Source organism: Oryza sativa, chromosome 9 (assembly GCF_034140825.1).
Source record: "Oryza sativa Japonica Group chromosome 9, ASM3414082v1".
In the NCBI taxonomy this organism is placed as follows: domain Eukaryota; kingdom Viridiplantae; phylum Streptophyta; class Magnoliopsida; order Poales; family Poaceae; genus Oryza; species Oryza sativa.
Window position 1 is genome coordinate 19,462,692 of NC_089043.1, and position 23,919 is coordinate 19,486,610.

Genomic DNA, 23,919 nt, shown 5'->3' on the forward strand with positions numbered 1-23,919 from the left:
GCGGCCCAGGACCGCGCGCGACTCGTGCACCTGAAGTGGTCGCGTGCCCTCACCTCCTCCCATCCTTTTCTCTCTTTTTTCTCCTCTGTTCTCACCGGTTCACAGTGGCAAACCCTAGCTCTCCTCCCTCATTCGGCGGCGCATCAGGCGGGGTGGTTCGGCGGAGCGGGTGGCCGCGCCGGGGACGAGCGGCAAGCGGGGCGGGCGGCAGGTGTCGGCGGCGCGGGTTCTCGCTCTCTAGCGGCGCGGGCGGAGGGAACCGGCGGCGCGGGTGCTCGCCCTCTAGCGGCGCGGGCGGAGGGAACAGGCAGCGCGGGCGATGACTACAGGTGGCGCGGCGGCGACTCCAGGCAACGCGGCGGCGACTGCAGGCGGCACGGCGGCGAGTCCACGCGGCAGCTGCGGCGGCGAGTAGAAACAATATCACTCTCTTTGCATTCCTCCTCGTTTGAAGGTATACTACAAATCTGAGCATTGTTCTTGTTTTTTGGGGATTGATTTGTTCAGATCCGAGTGCTATAGTAGTTTCTAAGCATGGGCATGAATGATTATAGAGTGCTATAGTTGCTATTTTGTGATATTTTGTTCAGATCTGAGTGCTATATGTTGTATGACTCAATATATGTGTGCATGAATGTGGTAGACCCGATTTGGTCAAACTTTGGCATTGTAGATGGACAGCAGAACACGGTTTCTGATTTATGCGGCTGCATCATATATGTTGTTGTCAATGATGGCTATGGTTATCGAGTCTAGAAATAAGAAAAGGAAAAGGGTTGCAAGGAGAGAAGGAATTACCTATGGGCCAATAGATGAGAGAGATAGGAAAAGATTTGATTATCTCAATGACAAGATTTGGAAAAACGATACCATCTGTGTGAACATGCTAAGGCTTAAAAGAGCACCTTTTTTCTGTTTTTGTAAACTTTTTAGGGATCGTGGCATGCTTGTGGATACTATACATATGCCTGTTGAAGAGCAAGTGGCTATGTTTTTACATACAATTGGGCACAATGATAGAAATAGGGTAGTTGCCACTAATTTTTATAGGTCCAGTGAAACTGTAAGCCGATATTTCAACCTAGTCCTTCATGCTGTTGGTGAGCTGAGAAAGGAATTAATAAGGCCACCCTCAATAACGACTCCTTCAAAAATATTAGGGAACCCAAGGTGGGATCCTTATTTTAAGGTATGATCCACAACTAGTTGTACACCATTATTTGTAGACGTAAAATTATGCCCTTTTAAATTTTTTACCTTTTTGTGTTCACCAAATAGGATTGTATTGGAGCTATTGATGGCACACATGTACGAGTCTCTGTTACCAAAGATATGGAGCCTTCCTTTCGTGGTAGGAAGGATCATGCTACTCAAAATGTAATGGCAGCTATAGATTTTGACCTTAAGTTCACGTATGTGTTGGCTGGTTGGGAGGGGACAGCACAAGATGCTGTAGTTTTACGTGATGCTATAGAGCGTACAGATGGCCTTCGTGTCCCACAAGGTAATGTAAGTCCAACTTGTGCATAGAAAAATTATTGATAACAACACATTTCACCAACTTGTCCTTATATGTTAGGAAAATTCTACCTAGTTGATGCGGGATATGGAGCAAAACCTAGATTTTTACCCCCTTTTCGTGGTGTGAGGTATCACTTGAATGAGTGGGGGACTAATCCTGTACAGAATGAGAAGGAGCTATTTAATTTGAGGCACTCATCTCTTCGGGTGACCGTTGAGCGTGCATTTGGGTCTCTCAAGAGGAGGTGGAAAATTTTAGATGATGCTACTCCATTTTTTCTCTATCCAACTCAAGTGGATATTGTGGTAGCTTGTTGTATTATTCAGAATTGGATTATAGAAGATGGTGGTGATGATTTTATCATATCAGAGGAAGAATGGATAGCCAACTACAATTATGCAACATCAAGAAGTGGGCAAGCTAGTGAGCATGCATATATGGTTCAGTTCAGGCAGGATACCGCAGACCAAATATGGGAAGATCGTCAAGCTCACCATGGAAATTGAACATTTTAGATTTGTAGTCTATGTATTTGTATGGAACTCTAGGACTTATGTACTCCTTTTTAAGACTTATGTATTTGCTTACATGTATTTGCTTGCTGAAATTTATTGTTTGCTGAAATTTGTATGCTTGCTGATATTTTTAGTGGTTGCTGAAATTTATATGCAAGCTGAAATTTATATGTTTGCTGAAATTTGTAGTGGTTGTTGAAATATATATGCTTGCTGAAATTTGTATTGGTTGCTGAAATTTATATGCAAGCTGAAATTTATATGTTTGCTGAAATCAATTTCTTTATGCATGCTAGGCAATGGAGGGAAGTGGACAAAGTGATAAGGGTGGACATGTTACATGGACATCTTCAATGTCTACCTACATGCTTGAATACCTCGAGGATATTGTTGCTAGTGGGAACAAAACTTCCTCGGGGTTTAAGCAAGTCCACTTGAAGGCTTGTGCTAAAGCTTTGAATGATCACTTCAATATTAATTTGACTTCAGATCAGATTACTAATCACATTAGGACTTGGAAAAGGAAATATTCTAAGATAGCTGATCTGAGGAAGTTGAGTGCTGCTCTTTCGGATGATGACAATTTTATCATATCACTTGATCATAAACATTATGCAGACCACATCAAGGTATGCCACAACCACACTTACACCATTTTATTGTTACCTGTAGTGGTTGCTGAAATTTATAGTGGTAGTTGAAATTTGTATTGGTTGCTAAAATTTGTAGTGGTTGCTGAAACTTATAGTGGTTGCTGAAATTTATAATGGTTGCTGAAACTTGTATTGGTTGCTGAAATTTTTATTAGTTGCTGAAACTAGTTTTATTATTAAACCATGTTGTAGGATCACAAGGCTGATGCTGAATATCTGAACAAACCTATTCACAATTATAGCAAAATGCTTGTCATATTTGGCAATAGCTTGGCTACAGGGAAATATGCAAAAGGATCAGGTGATCCTCTAGCCACTGAATCTATTCCCATTGATGATGATGAAGAAGAAGAGTAAATTGGTATTGGAAGTGCTGCAGCAACTGGATCAGCTAGTAGAGTTCATGCCCTTAATGAGGAGAATGGTGCATCATCTTCAGCACCCAAACCCAAGAAAGCAAAGACTGCTGCTGCAATTGAAGAGAAAGGGCTGATAGGCGCATTTAAATCTGTTGGTGACAAGCTTGCTGGAGCAATAGTTGAAGCTGGAAAAGAGGCTGCAAAATCTAATAATGAGCTGCCCGATAACCTGTATGAGAGTGTGCATAGCATTCTAGGGTTTGAAGATGCACATCTTACTCATTATCATGCACATCTAGTTGACAATCCTCCAACTGCAAGGGTGTTTGTTACCCTTGCATTTGCTCACAAGGTCACTTGGGTTGCAAGATATATTGCCACCACTTTTAATGGGTGAACTGTGTTGTGATGGTTGTGTGATGCTGTTGGTAGTTGCCCTGTGTTCAACCTTCTTTTGCATACTCAAACAATGAACTATGAGTATTGTGTGATGGTATATGTTAGATGGTAATAGGCCTGCATTCAACCTTATTTTGCATACTCAGACATTAAACTATGAGTATTAAGTGTGATGGCATTTGGTAGATGGTAAATAGGCTTGTGTTAGCCTACTTTTGTCCCTAAACCAGTCACTTGTATTGGATGTATGGTTGATGGTAAAATTCAGATGTGGTGGTTCCATTGGATGATGGTTAATTGATATATTTTTGCATATTTCATTTATGGGAACATATGGCGTGTTGTATGTGTGTGCTCCCCTCCTGTTATGTGTGCTAACTGGTAACACATATGCATGTTAAAAATTTCTGAAAAAAATTGTCTTGGGCTCATGATCCATGGACAAATATGCATATAAGTAACATGAACGCTCATGAGCATCTTGTTTAATTTTAATTTTCTGTTCTCAAGGTAGACAACAAATACGTTATGCATTTGATTATTTGTACATGCAACCATCCAATTTTCCAAAGTATACCAGGTAGGAGGTATTCTCACCATTTCCATCCAAAAGGTGATGACAACACTCATCCATCCTACCAAACAAAAAATTGGCTCACCATATCCACCTTTTATCCATCCAACCAAACAAAAACTTGGCTCATCCCATCTATCCAACCAAACAAAAAACTGGATGGCCATATCCCTAAAAAAACTGGATGGCCCAATCCCATCCACCCTTGACCACCATCCAAACACATCCTAAGTGACCAAACCATTTAACCATTTACTTTCTCAATGACATTTTATTAAGAATGGGCTGATAATTGAAAATTTAACATGCTAGTGGTCGAACTTGTATATGTTACCAGCTAAAAAGGTACCAAATTAATTCAAACAATCTAATCTTACCATTTTGTTGATTGCGGTAGTAGCAGATGAGCAAATGCATGGTGGGAAATTGATTCACGTTAGCTTAGCTGAGACCACCTTGGTTGCTACTCTACTACCTACTCGTCTCGTGATGCATGCGGTGACAGTAGTAGTACCAACTACTCCCTCCGTCCCAAAAAAAGGCAAACCCTGGATTTCCATGTCCAACTTTGACTGTCCGTCTTATATGAATTTTTTTTATAATTCGTATTTTTATTGTTGTTAGATGGTAAAACATGATTAATATTTTATGCGTGACTTGTCTTTTTAATTTTTTTTCATAATTTTTTCAAATAAGACGGACGGATAAATGTTGGGCACGGAAACCAGGGTTTGTCTTTTTTTTGGGACAGAGGGAGTACGTTTTTGCCTGATCGCATCACTAATCCAAGGGGTAGGTAGGGCCTCTACTTTTCCAGGGCTAGTGCGGCCGTCCTGCTGCCTACATCTCCTAGGGCTAGGCCTGATGAGCTCCGCCTCCACCTCTGTCGGGTAGCCGCAAGATCTGCATTTGTGGTGTGTGTCCTCCCGAAGCACCATCGCTTCCCAGCGCACCTATCCTCTACTGCCGCACCTCTCGGATCTAGGAAGGGAGAGTAGAAGGATGCTTGTGGTGTGAGTGAAGGGATTTGGGAAGGGAGAGATGGTGACAAGAGATGAGGTGAGCAAGGGAAGATGGGGAATTCTACTCGATCTTAGTGGTGCGGCCATCACCAGAAGTGTGTGAGAGAGATTTTTGCGAGCTCCTCGATCTCGAGCTTGAGGCAAATGTCGGTGGAGATGGAACTCAAGGAGGAGGTGGCAGCCGCGTTGAGGTAGAGCTTGAGGTCGAGCTCAAGCTCGCTTAGGGTGGCATATTTTTCCTTTGCCGAGCACATGGTGGTGGAGTAGGCGGTGGGGCTTGAGGAGATGACAATAGAGGCAAAGCTCGATAAGATGGTGGCGAAGGTGGAGCTCTAGGAGGAGATATTGCACGGAGACATACCTCGTCATATGCAACGAACTTGACGCTCTGGACAGCATAACCGATGATGATGGAAGGACGTGAATTTGGAGCTCAAGGTGACGCATTTATATTGTGCAACTCTAGAGAGTGATATCGTGATGGCGGCTTGAGGCACTGGCAACGAGCTGATGGAGGAGGTGGGGCACAATGCTCGCGAATTGGAGGTAGTGGTGTTGACCTTACTCACCAAGATCGAGCTATCAGCAGCAATCGACAGGTGGCTAGTTCGATCTTGATGAGTGAGTGAGTGAAGATAAAGAGAAGGGAGAACCGTAAACAAGCGGCACATTAATTAACATGTGGGTTCAATGATTTTACCCAATTTTTTTTTACTTTTTGGTTCACTGGACTGCCACGTTAGCATCAATGTACGCGAAAACCACTCCTATTTTGTTGTTCTCTCTTTTGGATTATTTGATGAGGGCTAAGATGGACTTATCCCCTCGCCGAAATAAGTACGAAACTTTTGGCCCATGTCTAACCTGATGACGGACCAGCCCAATTTCGCTGCCCGTCATGTGGCACGGGCCACCTTGCATTCCCCTCGAAATTGCGGCGTCCTTTCCCCGTTTCCTTCGACGCGTAGCGTAACCCAAAAATCTACCAAAAGCCACCACCGGCGCATCAACTCCGACGAAACCGGCAGCAGGTATCCCGATGGCCTACTAAGCCCCACGACGCTTCGGCGACCGGGACGACGACGCCGACGACGACGCCTCGTTCTCCTCCTCCTCCTCCTCTCCGTCTCCCCCTCCGACTACTTCTTCCCCCCACGAGGCTCTCCCAGCTTGCGCGCGCGCACGATGGGATCGCCCATGTCGCGGCCGGCGACTGCGGATGGGAGCGCGCGCGGAGGAGGGCTAGCCTTGGCTATCGCGGACGAGCTCCCTCAAGGTACGTGTGCCGCTGCTTCGCTCGATCCCCGGCACGAACGAACTACTGTTCAGAGTTCAAACCCTAGGTACCCAGTTGATCAGTGTTGTAGTACTGATGATTGTTTTAATCTCTAAATTCGCATCCCTTAAACAGCTCTCCCTCCCAGCGAAACATCCTCGTTGCAATGCGACCAATGTGGGTAGAACGGTAGGTGCTAGGGACTGTACGAAACGTGCGACGTTGATCTCGGCGCCTGCACCGCTGTACGCACCATGTTCGATGAAATGCTTGCAAGGAGTTGTGTTAGCTATCAGTGCCAGTTGATTCCGTAGTGGAGTAGCAGCGACAAGAACTTGGTTCCGCCTTGTTTTCTTGTAATTTTGACGCTTATTCAATATTCATATGGATTAGACAGAGATCATGGGTAACGATTAACGATGGCTGATTTGGTCTTGTAAACATGATTTGAAGTGAGACATGGCTTACTCTCCTCTTGTGTTTCTTTGCATCAGAGGCCGTTGCCAAGCCTGCCTTGATGAGTCAGGTCATGGCCGGGAACAGCTCTATGGTGGCAAAGATGGATGAGGTTTCCAGGGTAGCTGATGATCTGATGTTCGCTGAAGATCTGCAGCTGGAAGAGGTCATCCGGTTCTCAGCTCACTCAGCTGGACCGAACTGCGCGGTGTGCGGGCAGGCGACCCCGTCGGTGGATGCCTCATGGAAGCCTGACAACTGCGACCATGTCATGTGCATCACCTGCTTTGGCCAACTCGCCTCTGATTCTCACGCCGACGAGCTGCCCAAGTGCCCACTGGCATCTTGCCAATCCTCGCCGGACATCATCAGTGTCTCGAATGAAGAGACGGGTGGCGGCAAAGGGAAGGAGCTGGCGACATATGTCGTGCTTGAGGAGCACGGCGAATGCTCCCGTGGCGCGGCAGCCACGGCTAGCAGCAGTGCCAGCAGTGAGTTCTACTGCACCATCTGCATGGAGACGGTGGACGCCATAGAGCGGTTCGCCATCCCCGGGTGCACGCACGCCTTCTGCGCCAGCTGCGTGCGCCAGTACATCGCCGCCAAGGTGGAGGAGAACGTGCTGTCCATCGGCTGCCCCGACCCGGGGTGTAAGGACAGCGGCGGCGGCGCGCTGCACCCGGAGGCGTGCCGTGACGTGATCCCGCCGCAGCTGTTTCAGAGGTGGGGCGACGCGCTCTGCGACTCGGCGCTGTCGTCGCTCAAGTTCTACTGCCCCTTCAGCGACTGCTCGGCGCTGCTGGTGGACGACCCAGGCGACGGCGAGGAGGCGATCACGGACGCCGAGTGCCCGCACTGCAGCCGGATGTTCTGCGCCCAGTGCAAGGTGCCGTGGCACGGCGGTGCCACCTGCGCCGAGTTCCAGAAGCTCGGCAAGGACGAGCGCGGCCGGGACGACCTGCTGCTGAGGAAGGTGGCGAAGGACAGCAAGTGGCAGAGGTGCCCCAAGTGCAAGATGTACGTGGAGAGAGTCGAAGGCTGCGTGTTCATCATCTGCAGGTACATACAGCTACCTTTCTGCCTACTGCAATTCTTGCTAATCAGCTGAACTGTTCGATCGATCGATCACTGAGCGCAACAGCGCAAAATGACTTTTGCCAACTGATCTGCAGGTGTGGCCACTGCTTCTGCTACCTCTGTGCATCGCCAATGTCGAGGGACAACCACCATTGCAAGAAGTGCAAGCGAACGTGGTGAATGATCTGAAGCTGCAGAACTCTGATTGAGTCGAAGAAGTTACTTAAGTTTCGTACTGTTAAAAATGGTCAATTACTATCATTAACCTAGTTTCTACTTATTAGCCCGTGCCGTACTTAGCATTAATTAGCTCGTATATTACCACTCTGATGTCATTTGTCAATCAATATCAGTAGTATTACTCCAATATAAATATCAGCTCGTTGCAATGTCTATTATGTCAAGAAATGAAGAAGCTGACGGGTTTCTTGGGCAAGCAAAGCACACCGTGCATATGACCAAAAGGAAATTCCATGGGGAAACACAAGTACGGTCTTGTCTATCTTCTAGTTTTATGTATCTTTCGGTCAACACAAGTACGGTCTTGCCTGGTAAGTTAGCACCTGGTAACCTGCAATCAGTTTGTAGCTTCTTGCATATGACATGGACACCAAACATATGTTTACAGTTTAAGTTGTGATGTGGTCCTACGATGTGAATGGTTCAAAGGTAATCAAATCGAGGATTAATCAATACTATAATATATGAGGAGAAAGCATGGTAGAGGATTCTCTACCTTGTGAAAAATGTATTGAAAGGTTGTGGACAAACATAACTACATAAGCAGAAAGCTCAAAGCTGACTGGATGAAGCTGAGAACACAGATTTAATTAGAACACATATTTGCGTTCCATTTGATAAGGGGAAGCTTGTAGAAGAATCCCTGAGTGATTAGAATCCTATTCTATGTTATGCTAAAATTAAATATGGTGCTACTTGGGGAAAACACTTTTAAACTTTTAATCACTTATGTCAACATCCACACATTTGTTGCATGTTTCAACTAAATAGTTATGAAAAAATTAACAAGATAAATTAATATGTGATATGTCACTTCATCAATATAGAAATTTAAATTCGACTTATACAAGTTATAACAAAAATAACAAACTAAACTCTATCATTATACAATATATTAAACTCTATCATTATACAATATATTCACAGTTAAATTTGTTATTTTTATTACAAATTTATAGAAGTTAATTTTGACTTGTATATTTGTGGAGTGATATATTTCATATTAAATTATCTTCTCATTTTTTTAACAAATTCATAGTATTGAGTTGACATGTATGGGTAGACATCTATGCCAGTAATTAGAATTCATCTCCGCCTACTTGAACGGTTGGACTGAGCTCACATGCTCACAGCCAATGTTTTAAATAGCGGGCTAAATGGAGCTATAGCGATTAAATTGTACATGAGAGCAAATAGCTAGAACCCTTCTCAAACAGCTATAGCGGAGCGGGAGAATTAAAACCATGCTCACAGCTGACTGTTCTTCTGACTAGGAAAAATTAAAGTAACCGACCGATCGTGCCATAACGTGGAAATTTCGTTGATAGCTCGCTAGCTGCAAAAAGCAATAGGAGTAACTTGTACTAGTTCGACAAGATAACTAAAAAGAACAAAAAAGAAAAATAAGACTAGCAAACATGCGAATCCATTTCCACCTAGAAAACAACTTGTAGATGCCTTCATTTTTCTAGGAAATTAACTCTTCTTCCGATCTCCTTTCCTTTATAAGCATGATCATGCCATGATCAGATACACACTCTGGCTTGGCTTGTAGCTGCAACTCGATTAGTAGTTCTTCCATCTTAGAACAATTGATAAGGAATGGAGAATAAACGCGTTGACGTTGACGCCATGAACATTGACGACGCGTTGGCGGAGGAATTGCAATTGCAGGAAGCCATCCTCTTCTCTGCCTTCCAAGAAATGATCATCCAGGACACCGACGACGACGACTCCATCGGCAATCTGATTCTGATCGGCCAAGATCAGGGGCAAGAATCCAAGAAACCCTTTTCCGTTGCCGATCATGGCGAGTCCTCTTCGCCGTCGCCGTTGACGATGACGACGACTACCGGCGGCGGCGGCGCCGGCGAGTTCTACTGTTCCATCTGCATGGAGACGGTGCCCGGCGCTCTCAAGTTCAGCGTCAGCCCATGCCTCCACGCCTTCTGCGTGTGCTGCATCGGCCAGTACGTCGCGGCCAAGATCGGCGAGAACACCGCCGACGTCAGGTGCCCTGACCCCGGCTGCGGCGGCGGCGTCGAGCCGGAGAGCTGCCGCGGCGTCGTCCCCTCGGAGGTGCTCGACAGGTGGGGCCTCCTGCTGTGCGAGGCGGCGATCGTCGCGAGGAGGCTGCACTGCCCGTTCCGGGACTGCTCAGAGCCGCTCCTCGCCGACGCCGACGGCGAGGGCGGCGGCGTGGCGGAGGCCGAGTGCCCGAGCTGCCACCGGCTGTTCTGCGCGCGGTGTATGGTGCCGTGGCACGACGGCGTCGGGTGCGAGGAGTTCCAGGAGCTCGGGGAGGACGAGCGCGGCCGGGAGGACGTGATGGTGCGGCGGCTCGCCGGCAGGGAGCGGTGGCAGCGGTGCCCCCAGTGCAGGATGTACGTGGAGAAATCCGAGGGATGCATGTTCATGAAGTGCAGGTATGAGAAAAATGCGTCATAATCTTTGCTTCCTTTATTTGTGAAGTGCTTTCCGTTCCATTTCTCGATATTTCTCTATGGAAAATTTCGGTTTCTAGTCATGATTTTGATATTTTGATCTTGTGAAGGTCTTAGTTCTAGTGGTTTGATTTGTGTTTGTAGATGTGGATATTGCTTCTGCTACGCTTGCGCATCCCCAATGTCAAAGGAGCTCCATTACTGCAAGAGATGCAAGCGCTGATATCGTTGGCTAGGTTTTTTTTTTCGTTCAATTTGATGAACGCATATATGAGTGATATATGGAACCATGCTTTCACCATTACGTTTTCTATCTTTTTTTCCCCAGTTTCCGTCACATACCCTTTTATTTCCTCCTCCTTTGCTTTTCTTCTCCTCCCCATCGGCAAGCTTCAGGAGGCCGGTTCCGACGTGCATAGGGGTGGGGTGGCGTGGGGGGGTTGGGGGGGGGGGTCGATGACGATGACTACTCTTCCTCCTTTTCCCCCTCCGCCACCGCCGTTGTTCCTTCACGCATTGACGTGCTGCCGTCTGCAGGGCCGCAGGGGAGGGACCACCGGACATGAGCGCCAACGTCGACTTGGATGCCAAGAGGTTGGTACCGCTGAAGGCTTGGGGAAGATGCCGAGGTTGTTGGAGCTCGAGCTCAAGCTACCCGCGGAGTAAGATGGTGTGGCAGTGGCGGCGGCTCAGATCCTCATCGGCGAGCTTCTCAGAGTCACTGGGGAGGCAGAGGTGGGCTTGGAGTTTGTGGTGGGGGGGGGGGGGGCATTGGAGGAGTTGGCATGGCCGGTGCCGGTAAAGTCCGCCCAAGCATTTCACGTGGATCTGGCCACCGGTGATCTAGGATTTGTGGAATGGTTGTTAGAGTGCGCAACCTGACCCACCAACCGTGGGCCACCCAGGTCATATTGGGTCTGCTCCACCACAATCCCAACTGGAGCCACAACTTTAGATTTTGGGTCTACACAACCCAAAAGACTAGTCTGATGGATGAGGACCTCCCCCACCTTTTAAGTCGTGTTCCCCATCATCAATTACCGATGTGGGACTAAACCCAACAATCTCCCCCGTCACACATCGGGCCCAACAATCTCTCCCGTCACACATTGGCAATGGTGGTCTAGTTTGGTCCAGATTGGTTGGGCTCAGGTGGTGGGCCAGAAAAAAAAAGAAAAAGTGATTTGGTTTTTTTTTCTGGTTGGGCCAACAGCACATAACCATAAGGATCAATCTTTGAAGTGAGTGTGGGTTCATTAGTTGATGTCTGAGATCGGATCACAAGACGAGTTTGTGAAGACGAATACAGACTATATCGAGAAGGGCGAGTATTCTGGTGGCGACAGACCAGTTAGGTCGCGGGTTGGAAAGATGGCGCCGACAGGTATGAAATTTGATTTGGTGAAGTTTGACGGCTCCGGAAATTTTGGCTTGTGGCAAACCAAGGTCAAAGATTTGTTAGCTCAACAAGGAGTTTCAAAGGCTTTGAAGGGTGAAAAACCGGCCAAGATGGAGGATGACGATTGGAAGGAGATGCAGTTGCAGGCGGCTGCGACAATAAGGCTATGTCTTTCAGATCAGGTCATGTACCATGCGATGGAGGAGACCTCACCAAAGATAATTTGGGAAATGTTGGAAGCTCAATTTATGTCCAAGACTCTGACCAGTAAACTGTATCTGAAGTAGAAGTTGTATGGGCTAAAGATGCAGGAAGGGGCAGATCTGACAGCACATGTGAACGTTTTCAATCAACTAGTCACAGATTTTATGAAGATGGATGTGGAAGTTGACGATGAAGACAAGGCCATAGTTCTTTTGTGTTCGTTACCTGAATCGTATGAGCATGTGGTGACTACTTTGACGTACGGCAAGAAGACCATCAAAACTAAAGATATCACTTCTGCGTTGCTGGCTCGTGATCAGATGAGAAAGAACAAAGAGGGTGAAACATCTCAAGCGGAGGGTTTGCTAGTAAAAGAAGATCATGTTGGGCATAAGGTAAAGAAGAACAAAAAGAAGAAGATGGTGTAGTGCTTCAGATGTGATGAGTGGGGGCATATAAGCAGGGAGTATCCAACGCTGAAGGGAAAAGCAAAGGCTAATACAGTGACTTCTTCAAATGACTTGGAAAGCGATGGTTGTGATCTTCTCACGATGTCAAGTGCATAGTCTAAGGATGCAGAAGCGTGGATATTGGATTCAGCTAGCTCGTTTCATGTGACGCCAAGGAAGGAGTGGTTCTCTTCATACAAGTCTGGTGAGTTTGGTTTTGTCTAGTTAGGCGATGACACAAGTTATCCGGCCGTGGGAGTACGTGAAGTCAATATCAAGCTAGAAGATGGAGGTGAACATGTTCTTCAGGGAGTCAGGCATGTACCAGGGCTAAAGAGGAATCTGATTTCGCTTGAAACCTTGCATGAAGAAGGGTTAATATTCCGCGGTAATCGGAATAGGAAGACCATGGAGATCATGAAGGACAAGACGACTGTGATGACGGGAGAGAAGGTGGAGTCGCATCTTTACAAGCTACGAGGGTGCACTGTTGCAGGTGGAGTCCAAGAGGGAGCGGTTGCTAGGATAGCAATTGTTTTCGGTGGCGGCGGGTCTGGCGCATACTCGTCGGGCGGCTTGCGGTGAAGCTGCAAAGATGACAACCCAAGTCTGGAGGACAGGTGGATCGGCATGGTGATTCTACTACTTCTAGGTGGCGTATATTCGTCAAGGTAGAGTTTGTTAGAATAGGTGTCGAATATGCTAGTCCTATTTAATTACAGTTGGACTTGGAGTTGTAATAGATGTTAGGGGGTTGAGTTAGAGTCGGACTCTGTGACCCGGCGTTTTCTCCTTCATAGTGCCTCCTCAATCCGCTGCACCTCCTGCTCAAACCAGCCAACAGGCCTTCTGCATGACTCCTTTCTGTCACATGTGCATGCATCTCACGCCCACCATTCATCATCATGCAATTAGTTAATTCTATAGGCAAACCTGAAATTAATCGAACTGCATATATGCCCGTGCGTGTGCATGGCTTGTATGACTTGCTCACTTCCGTGCATACTGTACGCGTGTAGCACGTCCATACATGTTGTCCGTGCCCTCGCACGCACCACAGTCACAGCCCTCGTGTTCACCGTCCACAGCCCCGTCGTCATCGGCCCTGCACGTCCGCCGCGCCACGCCACGCTCGTCGACTTCGCCCTTCCGTCACTAGCCTCCTTGTCACCGCGGATCCGCGATCGCTGCGTGCGTCTGGCACGCCATCCATGGTGTTACCCCTTCGATCTCTCCGGTCGCCTTCGGCCACGCCCGCGGTCACGTTCCGCCATCGCCGATCTGATCGCGAGCGAGATCGTCGCCATTGATCTCCTGTCGATGTGCGATCCCCACCTCATGTTTCGTCCTCCACATGTCTTCTTGATCCAATACTGAAACCTGCGATCCCCACCTCATGTTTCGTCCTCCACATGTCTTCTTGATCCAATACTGAAACCTTCAGCTCTGATACCACTTGTTAGAGTGCGCAGCCCGGCCCACCAACCGTGGGCCACCCAGGTCATATTGGGCCTGCTCCACCACAGTCCCAACCGGAGCCACTGGTGGGTGAGGACCGCCCCCACCTTTTAAGTCGTGCTCCCCCATCATCAATTACCGATGTGGGACTAAACCCAACAATCTCCCCCGTCACACATCGGGCCCAACAATGGTAGACAATGGGGGGCATGCGCCGGCGCCGCTGCTTTTCGCCGTCCGTTCCGGCTCCGGCGAGAGGCTAGGGTTTTCGCCAACGGCCGGGAGGGATGGGCTTTTGTCCCTCCGACATCGACGCCCGGCTATCTGATCGAAAACCTAATATCGGACGGCTGGTATTGGATGGAACGAAACCGGCCCAAGTGGAGGCGCGTGCAGGGCGGCTTCCCCAGCCTAGGCCCAGATTGTGGCCCGGGGAGGGGGGAGCGCCTGCACGTGCGCATAAGAGGACGCGGGCCGACCGGCCAGGCCGGGGAAAAGTCTGTTCTAGGTCCTCGGCCGAAGAAAAGAACCAGCCAGGCCGGGAAAAAGTCTGTTCTAGGTCCCTCAGCCGAAGAAAAGAAGTTTAATTTATATCTTAATCTTAACCAATTAAAAGATTTGTAACTTTTCGTTCGTCACAAGACGGACGAAGGCCATAATTAAAAATAATAAACATTGAAATAATAATAGTGTAGAGTCATGGTCACCGCTGTCTTGGAAGGTAAGCGGACGGTCAGACGCGGCTGCTACCTACCGTGCTACGGTCGTTGATTAGTCTGAGGTTGCTCGCTGATTCGCTGGTCAACCGTGCTGCTGAGCCACCCGGTAGATCTACCCATATCTTTAGAGTCCATGTTGACTCGCACCGTGTAAAGGTGGAAATCAAACCGGCTTTTGTCTTTTTTTTTCTCTCCTTTTCTTCGGAACTATATTTCTCTCTATTATTTGAGACTTTTTCTAGCGAGCAAAAGTACTAAAGTAGTGTGAAAATAATTTTGGTTAAAAACAAATATTTTTAGTTTTAATACACTATAGTGAAGCACGTGTATTTTGCTAGTTCCGCTCTCTTTTTGATTGAGTCATAGAGAGCTTGATATAGAACGAGCATAAATAAATGATCATATTCTTCTTTCTTTTGATGCAGAATGATCGTATTCCAATACTACCTCCATATTTTAATGTATGACGCCCTTGACTTTTTGTCCAACGTTTGACCATTCGTCTTATTCAAAAAATTTATATAATTATCATTTATTTTATTATGACTTGATCCATCATTAAATGTTCTTTAAGTATGACATAAATATTTTCATACGTGTACAAAAATTTTGAATAAAACAAATGGTCAAACGTTGGTTGAAAAGTCAACGGCGTCATACATATATATTATATACTAAAAGTCCATTAATCTTTCTATAAACACTCCCAAGCTGCCACATGGCACTCCTACAAACGCTCCTAGGTCGCCATGTGGCATAGTCTAATCTCACCGTCGATTTTCATTTAAATTGGTGGACCCGTTATTTTATACCGTTAAATTAGATTTATACATGACGTCGATTTTCGTTTAAATTAGTGGACCCGCTATTTTATACCAACATATTAGATCTATATATATATATTACCTTTCTCCGTACTGTTTGCCGAAGGAATAGAACGTACGTACGTACATACGACAACCAAAATAAAACATATATGATTAGTACTATCAAAAAGCAAATATCTACAATATAAAGTTGAAATATATTGGCCCACAAATATACACATGCAGTTGAACTAATTTTAATGTTGATTTTCACTTATGGATTCATTATTTTATCTATATGTGTTATTGATTTTCAAATTAGTGGACCTGTTATTTTATACTATTAAATATGTAACAGATTTTTGTTAACGACCAAATTTAGTAATATCAGTATCAGAGATGAAGATTAGATTGAAGCGGGATCGATGTAACATCATGAAAATTCCCAACAATAAAAATCACTAAAATTTCGAACTTTTTAAAACTTTTGCATCATGCTGGTTGTTATGATTGCTATTGCTTGCCAAACCGTAAATAATCACAAAGAAAGTAAAGAAAATATCTACATTTAAGCAATAGATATAATTTACGAGAATATGTTATTTATTATTAACCCTACAAATATTAGTGCACAAGAAAGCGAGCCAAATCAAGTATAAGTCAAATATTAATTTCTATTAAATCACAGATCAAATATTAAATATTTGCACCATGCTGATGGCTTGATGCCATGATTAGCTAAAAGAAATAGTAAAATCAAATCTAATTCATTTGAATCCAATCTCACATGAAATATAAGAACACATGAAATGATGATCACCACTATAATGATCGTGTTTATAAATAAGTAATTCACCAGAATATATAGATTGATACTTAGAACATTTCACCGAGTTCCTCATAACATGAAAATCACTCATATAAAATAATGGTCATATAAATAAATTAAGCTTTATATATAAGTAAGAATATGTGAGTGTTTAATTAAACAATTAGATTAATATTGTACTGAGTCTCAATTTATATTTATAGAATGAATAGACCCACGTAAAATGCATTGTTATACAAATAAGTTCATTCAATGTGCTATTGTAATAATAAAGGCCACATTAGGATATTTTAATTAATTTTAGAACCCTCAAAGCCTCCAAAATTTTCTAGGTTAATTTTATAATTAGACCTCATTTAAATAATGCAATAGAAAAAAATATATAAAAAAATATAAAATATGGGTAATATTAAAATTTGGTAAAATTTCATCTAAATTAAAACATATATTGGGTAAACTCCATTTGTGTGATTTATGGGACAAGTTTTAATAGGAAATAGGCCCCAAAATTGGATAAATAGGAAAAAGTCACTGTTCATTATGGCCTAGGTGCTCGATGTGGTTCCATAGCCCTGCCCCTCTTCTGCCGCGCGCCCCTAGCCACCCCGAGCCCCGCGCCGACGTCGCCGTCGCCGTCCTGTCGCCGCTGCTGCATCGTGCACCGTCGCCATCACCACCGCGCGTGCCGCCGCGCCCCCGAGCCCCGTGCTGCCGCGTGCTGTCCCATTGCCGTCACGTCGCCGCCCACATCGTCGTCGCCATCATTGCGTCGCGTCGCCTCAAGCCCCTCCCCTCCGCGCGCGCTGTCGCCGTCGCCCCCGCGTCGCGCCCCGTGCCATGCCGCCTCGCGCCCCGCGCCCCTGCCGCGCCGCGCGCATCGCTGCCGCCCGTCACCGTCACCCTCGCCGCGTCGCGCCGCGCCGTTGCCATCGCCCGTCGCGTCGCCGCTCCGAGCCCCGCGCCCCCACACCGAGTCGCGCGCGTGCGCCGCGCGAACATCACGTCGCCGCGGCTGTCGTGCCGCCAACGCCATCGCGCCGCGCTAGCGTCCCGTCGCCATCTCGACCTCGCCTTAGCCCCGCCGTGCCTAAGCCCTAGCCCAGCTGGCGAGCTTATCCTCTCCGCCTCACCTATAAAAGGCCCCCAAGAGCCCCGAGCTCGTCCTCCCCTCTGAGCCTTTTCTACTCCCTCAAAAACATTTCGTCGAACACCTTGTGGGCGTGCTGCACCTTCTTCTCCGCTCCACCACCGCAGCCGATCTTCGTCATTCTGCCGTCTCTCGGTAATTCCTCGCTCCTGTGACATCTTACAGTTCCCTAGTATTTATTTTCCCCGTCAATTTCATCAATTAGGGCCATAACCATGCCAAGCCCGAGCTCCGAAGCTCTACTCATGGAGCTCGCTGTGGGTAGATCACCTCAAGCGCTCTCCTTCCCACCTAGATAGTAAAACGGAATCCCCATACCCCGTAGATGCTCCCACACCCATCAATTCGGTCAGAAATTATTGCTATCGCCCTAGCCCCATGTTGCCCGAGCTCGGCCATGGCGTGGCCGAGTTTAGCCGCCTGTCCACACGCCGCCATGCGCCATGGCCGCCTGCGGGTGGTCGCTGGAGTTCCTCCGAGCCTCCTCTGGTCGCCGCCGGGATGCCCTCGCCTGGGCTGGGCCGCACGCGCCGCGCCTCTGCTCCGCTCGATGGCCGGCGCGAGGAAGAAGACGACGGGAAAAGAAAGAACGAGAGAGAGAGCAGCCGGGCCCACCTGTCAATGGTTCATAGGATTTGCTTTAGAAAAATAATCCGGTAGGAAAGCAAATACAATCCTAAACCCCACATGTCAGTCACTTGGAGTTTTGGATAAAGTTTAGGAATAAAAAATAATTAATTAGGAACAGTACCTTTTTACAATTTCTCGGATTAATTCAAATTTGAATCTTTACACTAGCATAACTTATTCATTTTAACTCGGATTTGAGTGAAACTTGAACCTAAATTCATCTAAATTCATAAGCTTTCCAATGGTATATAATTCACTATTTAATAAAATATATTTATAATTATAAATTAATTAATATCAAATGATTAGATAATAGTTAACCTAAATAGTGTGCCAATAAATAAAAATGGATATTGTACAGTAGCATAATTATCTTTAATATGTTTTGTCACTGTAGCAACCACATAAATTAATTATAATCATTGTTTCAAATTAATTAAAGCATAGGAAATGCTAGTGCCATTTATTAGTATATGTCCATATATAATTATACCCATAACGTCCAAACTATATAAATAATGTTTAGCCTCATATTTTGTGAATAAAATATAAACACACGTTGATGAGTCTTTAACTTGTTTATGAGAAATAATAGCAGAGCTTGTATGATTAAATAACCAATGTGAAATTAATTAACGACATTTCCTATACAGTAGTATATGTTTAGGTTGGAAATCGACCCTTAAGTTGTATAGGCAGTAACTCACTCATAAATCCACTTAAAATCACATGTACTATATAGCTTAAAGTAAATAGCAGCTATTCAAATAAATGATTCAATATTAAGATATTGTGCACTCACATATACTGTACAGTCCATTATAACTATACGTTGTAGTATTAAATCGCTTGATTGCATATATTAAAATTAAGGAGGATATATGACAAACATGTAGAGTGGATAAATACTAATTATAAATCTTGGCCTCGTATAACTATAGTTCAATTGTAAATTAGGATTATTCATTGTAAAATTATGTGATGGGGTAATCTGTAACCATAATATGATTAACCTAAACAACTCTAACATACAAAGCATGGATAATTATTAACCTTTTTTTTATTTATTGTGACAAGTAAAATATGTTCATAATTAAAGTAAAGCCTCCATCAATTAAATAATAATACAAATGATTCATTATTTGATTGACCCTAAATCCATCTAACAACAGAACCTCTAATATATAACCGACCTATTTAGATAAATGCATGTGTAGCCATAATCCTTCCATAGCCATTAGCTAGACTAAACCACATATTAGCCCGATGTATATCTTATTTATACACTATTGGTTAACTCCTAAATAAACCACATTGACAATAGAAAGATTAAGAAACCTTAGCCCCTAACGTGATTGGAATCCATTAGCAGACACGAATAGTATGAGCAACCCTAGGTTCGACCCCGACATTTGTATTTTGGTTGTGCATATTTGCTTGTTGTTGAATATTGGTTTTTCTCGCGTATTATAGAATTTGTGTATCGGTTAGTCGTGAGGCAACGTATGCAGCTTCCAGGAGGTGAAGGTTGATCAAGATTATATCAATAATAAGGACGATTCTGAGCAGGCAATTCATCACTATTCTTTGAACATGTTGATCCCAATTGCGAAATTGTTTTGTTTACAAATAAAATTGCATGCAATGATGAACATCCTACTTGTGATTATGCCATGCCTTGATTATTGTTTACCCCTTATTCCTTCGTAACCATGATTACGTATGAGTCCCTAGTCAATTATGACAATTGCTTAGAAATGCTATTCTAGAATCATGCATACTCATATTTATCAAATGCTATATGCTTGGGCAATTACCTTTGGGGAAGGTAATTGAGATGCGGCATGTGGAGACATGAGCGCCACATTGCCATGAAATTGATGACATGATTTGTGAAAGAAAAATAAAGTGAAAACAACTGTTTTCGACTGGGGCGGACGGAGGATTTGGGTGGTATCTGGAAAAGGCTAGTACCGTCCCCGGTCAATTAAGGACCGAGCCATGATTTAAGCATGAAACGACCCCCGTACAACCGCACTTCTCGTATGGGTATAGACCTAGCGGATTAGATAGCCGAGCGGAGGCAGTATCCCTGCATAGATGGTTCACCCCTGAGTGAGGCAGGTGCGCTATGGTGGGACAGCCGTTGAGGTAGGGCCGAGAGGCGTGCCCTACATCGGTGTCGCCATTGGTAGGACTGCCATGAGTGTGTGTGAGAGAGAACTTAACTTGAACCATAATTTAATATGTATGTGAGACTTCTCTTTCCCTGGAGCGCCAGAACTCCTCTCACTGCTAGAAACATGGACGCCTAGAGTGCATGAGGATTTAAGTTCATGGAGCGGGTACTGCCAATGCGAGGTTATCAAAAAGCTTTGCCGTGACGCGTCCCATGTGTTGGGACGAGGCTCATGTGTTGGGCAGTCGCGGAGTGCGGATAAAGTGTATATCCACTGCAGTGTGAGTAAACCAAATCTATTTGAATAGCCGTGCTAGCAGTTATTGAGCACCGGGACGTGTATTACACTTGGCTAGACTCTAAATTCTTAACTTGTGTGGGATGGGATATTGCATGATGATTTTTATGCTGTTGGAGCCACTTCCTGAGAGGAGGGAAGGTGGACGTCCTCAGAAAACCATGACGACTCAATGGCGAGAAGCTATCCTTGGGATCACAATGGATGGTGGACAGAACCGTCGTTGTTTAATGTGAACACTGGTATTTAAACTTGATCAGTCTATGCTAGGTCTTAGGCTTGTGAAAAGATTTGGAAAACTTGCTTTGCGCAAAGGAATCTAAAGCCATTCCTTGAAATACCCTCTATCATATGCATCGTTGCTGTGGTGGCTTGCTGAGTACGATTGGTACTCACCCTTGCTGTTTATATATCTTTTAGGAGAGTGTTGAAGAGAAGCCCTTGTCGGTACGCTTGCGTATCCAACAAGATGATCAGAGTGCGGTCTTGTTCTAGGTCTCGTCCCCCAGTCGACTGCCTGTGGCATGTTAACCGGGCCCTTATATTATTTTGTCTTCCGCTGCTGTTCTCTGGTAGTTGTTGGCCTACCTGGCCCTAATGTAAGTATTTAACTCTTTTAACCTGAATTCATTCGTGATATGTTGTGATCCAACTATGTATGTGTGTACCAACTATTGATCTAGGGATTGGTACAGATAAACACAGAAGATTTCCGATTTCCAAAATCGGGGGTCTACAATCGAAGATGAAGATTGTCGCGGAAACAGAGTAAGAATCGGCTGAAGTCCGGATCGACTACGATTGGATCGGCTGAGTTGGAGTCAGACTTGGTTAGGTGATGCAGCCGATTCCAACAATACGACTTGGTGTACGACATCGGGTTGGGTTGAGGTGCTTCAAGATGATTGCCATGCATGGATAGAGTTCTGGGAAGGCAATTGTATCTATTAATTAAGACATTTTATGTAATTTTCTTAGAGATATGCTTGGGCAAAAGTCTGCCGTAAAGACTTGTGGTATCTTAGATTTTGTTAGAGATAATAGTCATGTCTGGTATGGACATATCTTGTAATTCTCGGGTATGAATAGACCCCGAGCCCTATGTAATTAAACACACACGTTCAATACAATTTCGGCGCATCGCCACCTTTTTGCTTTAGTTTTATTTCGACAAGTTCTTGCTTTCGGGTTGAGCTGCATCGGTTTCGATCTTCAACAAGAGGTAAAACTTGTTATGATGGCTTGTGTTCTCGGGATTAGTGCTTCCATCTTTATGATACTCTAATCTTGTTTACGTAATTCATCGAGTTATCATGTATCGTGCATATTCTCTGGCAATATCACTATCTAACCTACAATCGGCTAACATCTGTTAGTAGAGAGCAGCCGATTAGGTTAGATTTTGATGTTGATTTAGATTATATAAGATATCTACCACTCTATGAAACTTCCAGCGGCTTGATTGTCTAGATATTGTTCTTCTCTTCATACTTAATGTTGCATCAGTTGAGTTTGATCTATTAAGTCGTGCTTAGAATATCAATCTCTAGCCTGCCTTCTGGTTGCCGATTAGGGTAGTATCGGAGTTTCAACCGATCTTATCTGATTTAACCATATTCGCTCTATATGCTTCAGTGACATGTTAAATCTGCCCTTTATGTCAAGATCTTATTACATTTAAGTATATTAAGCTTTTGTTTGATATATTATACTTGTTTTAATATCCTCATATAGAGTAGTATCGGAGTATTAGACGATACATGCTAGATCTATATGATCGGCTATGCTATAAACATATATAGTCTTGTTATTAATATATATTTCGATCCAAGTGATTTATACTGTCTCGGCATGACGACCGATCTATCCCAATCACTTGATTTAAATATATATCGATATAAGAACTATATATTGGTAATTTCTACAGCCGATCGAGTAGGTTTAGTTCTTTATTATCTATTTATAGTCGCCGATCGATTCATATATGACATCGGCTCAAAGATAAATGATATGTCATCGGCACTTAGCCGATCGGCTATCATTTATAGATTTAACCGCGATCTCTTTGTTTCTATTTCTTGTTGATTGCAGGATCAAATCAACTGGCATGCTAACACACCCGAAGGCGAGCTTTGGACCTGCACTGGAGTTAAGCAGATCTCCCAGGCCTCGTGTTTTACGTCAACACTTTCTCATGTACATAATATTTGCCAGAAGAAAAAAAATGCACGTACTTACTATAAAGATAGAGCCAAAGTAAAACATAACTACTTAGTACCATCTGAAAAAATCGATGGCCTTTAAAATAGAACTATCTACAATATAAAGATGAAATATATTGCATGTAGTGTTAAACTAGATCTATAATATAAGTATCAAATATCAAATCAACCATCTATAAATGTTCATCTTTTAAAATTATTTTAAAATTATATATGTAATTTGTGATTCTACAAACACTTCTAAGTCGCCATATGGAGCTCTTACAAATGCTCCTAGGCCGCCACGTGGTACTATATAGTCTCACTCTCGATTTTCATTTAAATTGGTGCACCTGTTTAGACCATTAGATTAGATGTATACATAGTAACTGTTAAAAAAACAGTAGGATTGAAAAGAAAATAAAGTTTCAGTAGTACTGTCCGCAGCAAGAAAAAAAATATTATATACTAATAGTCTACTAAACTACCTAAAAAAATTCTAAGTTGCTATGAGGTGCTCCTACAAATGCTCTTAGGTCATCATGTGGCACTATATAATCTCACTGCCAATTTTTATTTAAATTGGTGGATCACGTAGCATACAAATGGCTAAGTTGAGGTGGCCCAAGTATGTTATAGTACTCTATGAGGATGTTATAGTAAATTATACATTAAAATTGTGCTTCATGCTGATCTTGAGAGGACACAGCTACATCGATAAGGTACCCAACTTTCAAGGTAATAGATCACCCATTAGTGAGGCATTCATGTTTAACTTAAAGGTTGTTATCCTATTAGTCGGTAGAAAGTGATACTTTATAATATTTATATGTGGATTTGGAAATAAGTGAGACATGAAGACTTAGCTAAGTAGTGCATTAATGATATATTAGCCTTATTTTATTTGCACATATGCAATTTCATCTATTAATAGGTAATCAACTTTTATAATAGTGATAATGAGTTGTTACGATAAATGGAGAATTTATATGTGATCGGAACAAAGTGTTTTTTCACTAAAAGTCCATTAAACTTCATACAAATACCCCTAAGCCACCACATG

General features: G+C 44.3%; 3 protein-coding genes and 1 long non-coding RNA gene across 5 annotated transcripts; all 4 read left to right on the forward strand.

Annotated features, from left to right (window-relative positions):
* Positions 1-466: 466 nt before the first annotated feature.
* Positions 467-2,115, forward strand: LOC112936096 (protein ALP1-like). The gene is made up of 3 exons (XM_015755563.3): positions 467-1,189; positions 1,279-1,504; positions 1,580-2,115. Exons 1-3 carry the CDS (start codon positions 674-676, stop codon positions 2,026-2,028), a joined length of 1,191 nt encoding a protein of 396 aa, XP_015611049.1. The 5' UTR covers positions 467-673; the 3' UTR covers positions 2,029-2,115.
* A 3,888-nt stretch (positions 2,116-6,003) lies between these two features.
* LOC4347076 (E3 ubiquitin-protein ligase itt1) lies at positions 6,004-8,294 on the forward strand. The gene is made up of 3 exons (XM_015755517.3): positions 6,004-6,320; positions 6,815-7,835; positions 7,949-8,294. The coding sequence occupies exons 1-3, from the start codon at positions 6,230-6,232 to the stop codon at positions 8,031-8,033; spliced, it is 1,197 nt and encodes a 398-aa protein (XP_015611003.1). The 5' UTR covers positions 6,004-6,229; the 3' UTR covers positions 8,034-8,294.
* A 1,298-nt stretch (positions 8,295-9,592) lies between these two features.
* LOC4347077 (uncharacterized) lies at positions 9,593-13,409 on the forward strand. Its single transcript, XM_066304023.1, has 5 exons — positions 9,593-10,519; positions 11,075-11,199; positions 11,823-12,118; positions 12,248-12,535; positions 12,815-13,409. The coding sequence occupies exons 1-5, from the start codon at positions 9,696-9,698 to the stop codon at positions 13,172-13,174; spliced, it is 1,893 nt and encodes a 630-aa protein (XP_066160120.1). The 5' UTR covers positions 9,593-9,695; the 3' UTR covers positions 13,175-13,409.
* A 4,153-nt stretch (positions 13,410-17,562) lies between these two features.
* On the forward strand, positions 17,563-21,814 carry LOC136351735 (uncharacterized). Of its 2 annotated transcripts, none has more exons than XR_010734867.1 (2): positions 17,563-17,683; positions 21,339-21,814. It is a non-coding gene; the product is annotated as an uncharacterized lncRNA (long non-coding RNA). The 2 variants fall into 2 exon arrangements; XR_010734866.1 differs by having other exon boundaries at positions 21,351-21,814.
* The last annotated feature ends 2,105 nt before the right edge of the window (positions 21,815-23,919 follow it).

Bases quoted from the DNA above. Each gene is read 5' to 3' on its own strand.
- LOC112936096 (XM_015755563.3), top strand. From the start codon at position 674: ATGGACAGCAGAACACGGTTTCTGATTTATGCGGCTGCATCATATATG. The intron at 1,190-1,278 runs GTATGATCCACA...TTCACCAAATAG, and splicing joins GGTGGGATCCTTATTTTAAG to GATTGTATTGGAGCTATTGA. The intron at 1,505-1,579 runs GTAATGTAAGTC...CTTATATGTTAG, and splicing joins TGGCCTTCGTGTCCCACAAG to GAAAATTCTACCTAGTTGAT.
- LOC4347076 (XM_015755517.3), top strand. From the start codon at position 6,230: ATGGGATCGCCCATGTCGCGGCCGGCGACTGCGGATGGGAGCGCGCGC. The intron at 6,321-6,814 runs GTACGTGTGCCG...TCTTTGCATCAG, and splicing joins CGCGGACGAGCTCCCTCAAG to AGGCCGTTGCCAAGCCTGCC. The intron at 7,836-7,948 runs GTACATACAGCT...ACTGATCTGCAG, and splicing joins TGCGTGTTCATCATCTGCAG to GTGTGGCCACTGCTTCTGCT.
- LOC4347077 (XM_066304023.1), top strand. From the start codon at position 9,696: ATGGAGAATAAACGCGTTGACGTTGACGCCATGAACATTGACGACGCG. The intron at 10,520-11,074 runs GTATGAGAAAAA...TGCCGTCTGCAG, and splicing joins TGCATGTTCATGAAGTGCAG to GGCCGCAGGGGAGGGACCAC. The intron at 11,200-11,822 runs GTAAGATGGTGT...TCGGATCACAAG, and splicing joins GAGCTCAAGCTACCCGCGGA to ACGAGTTTGTGAAGACGAAT.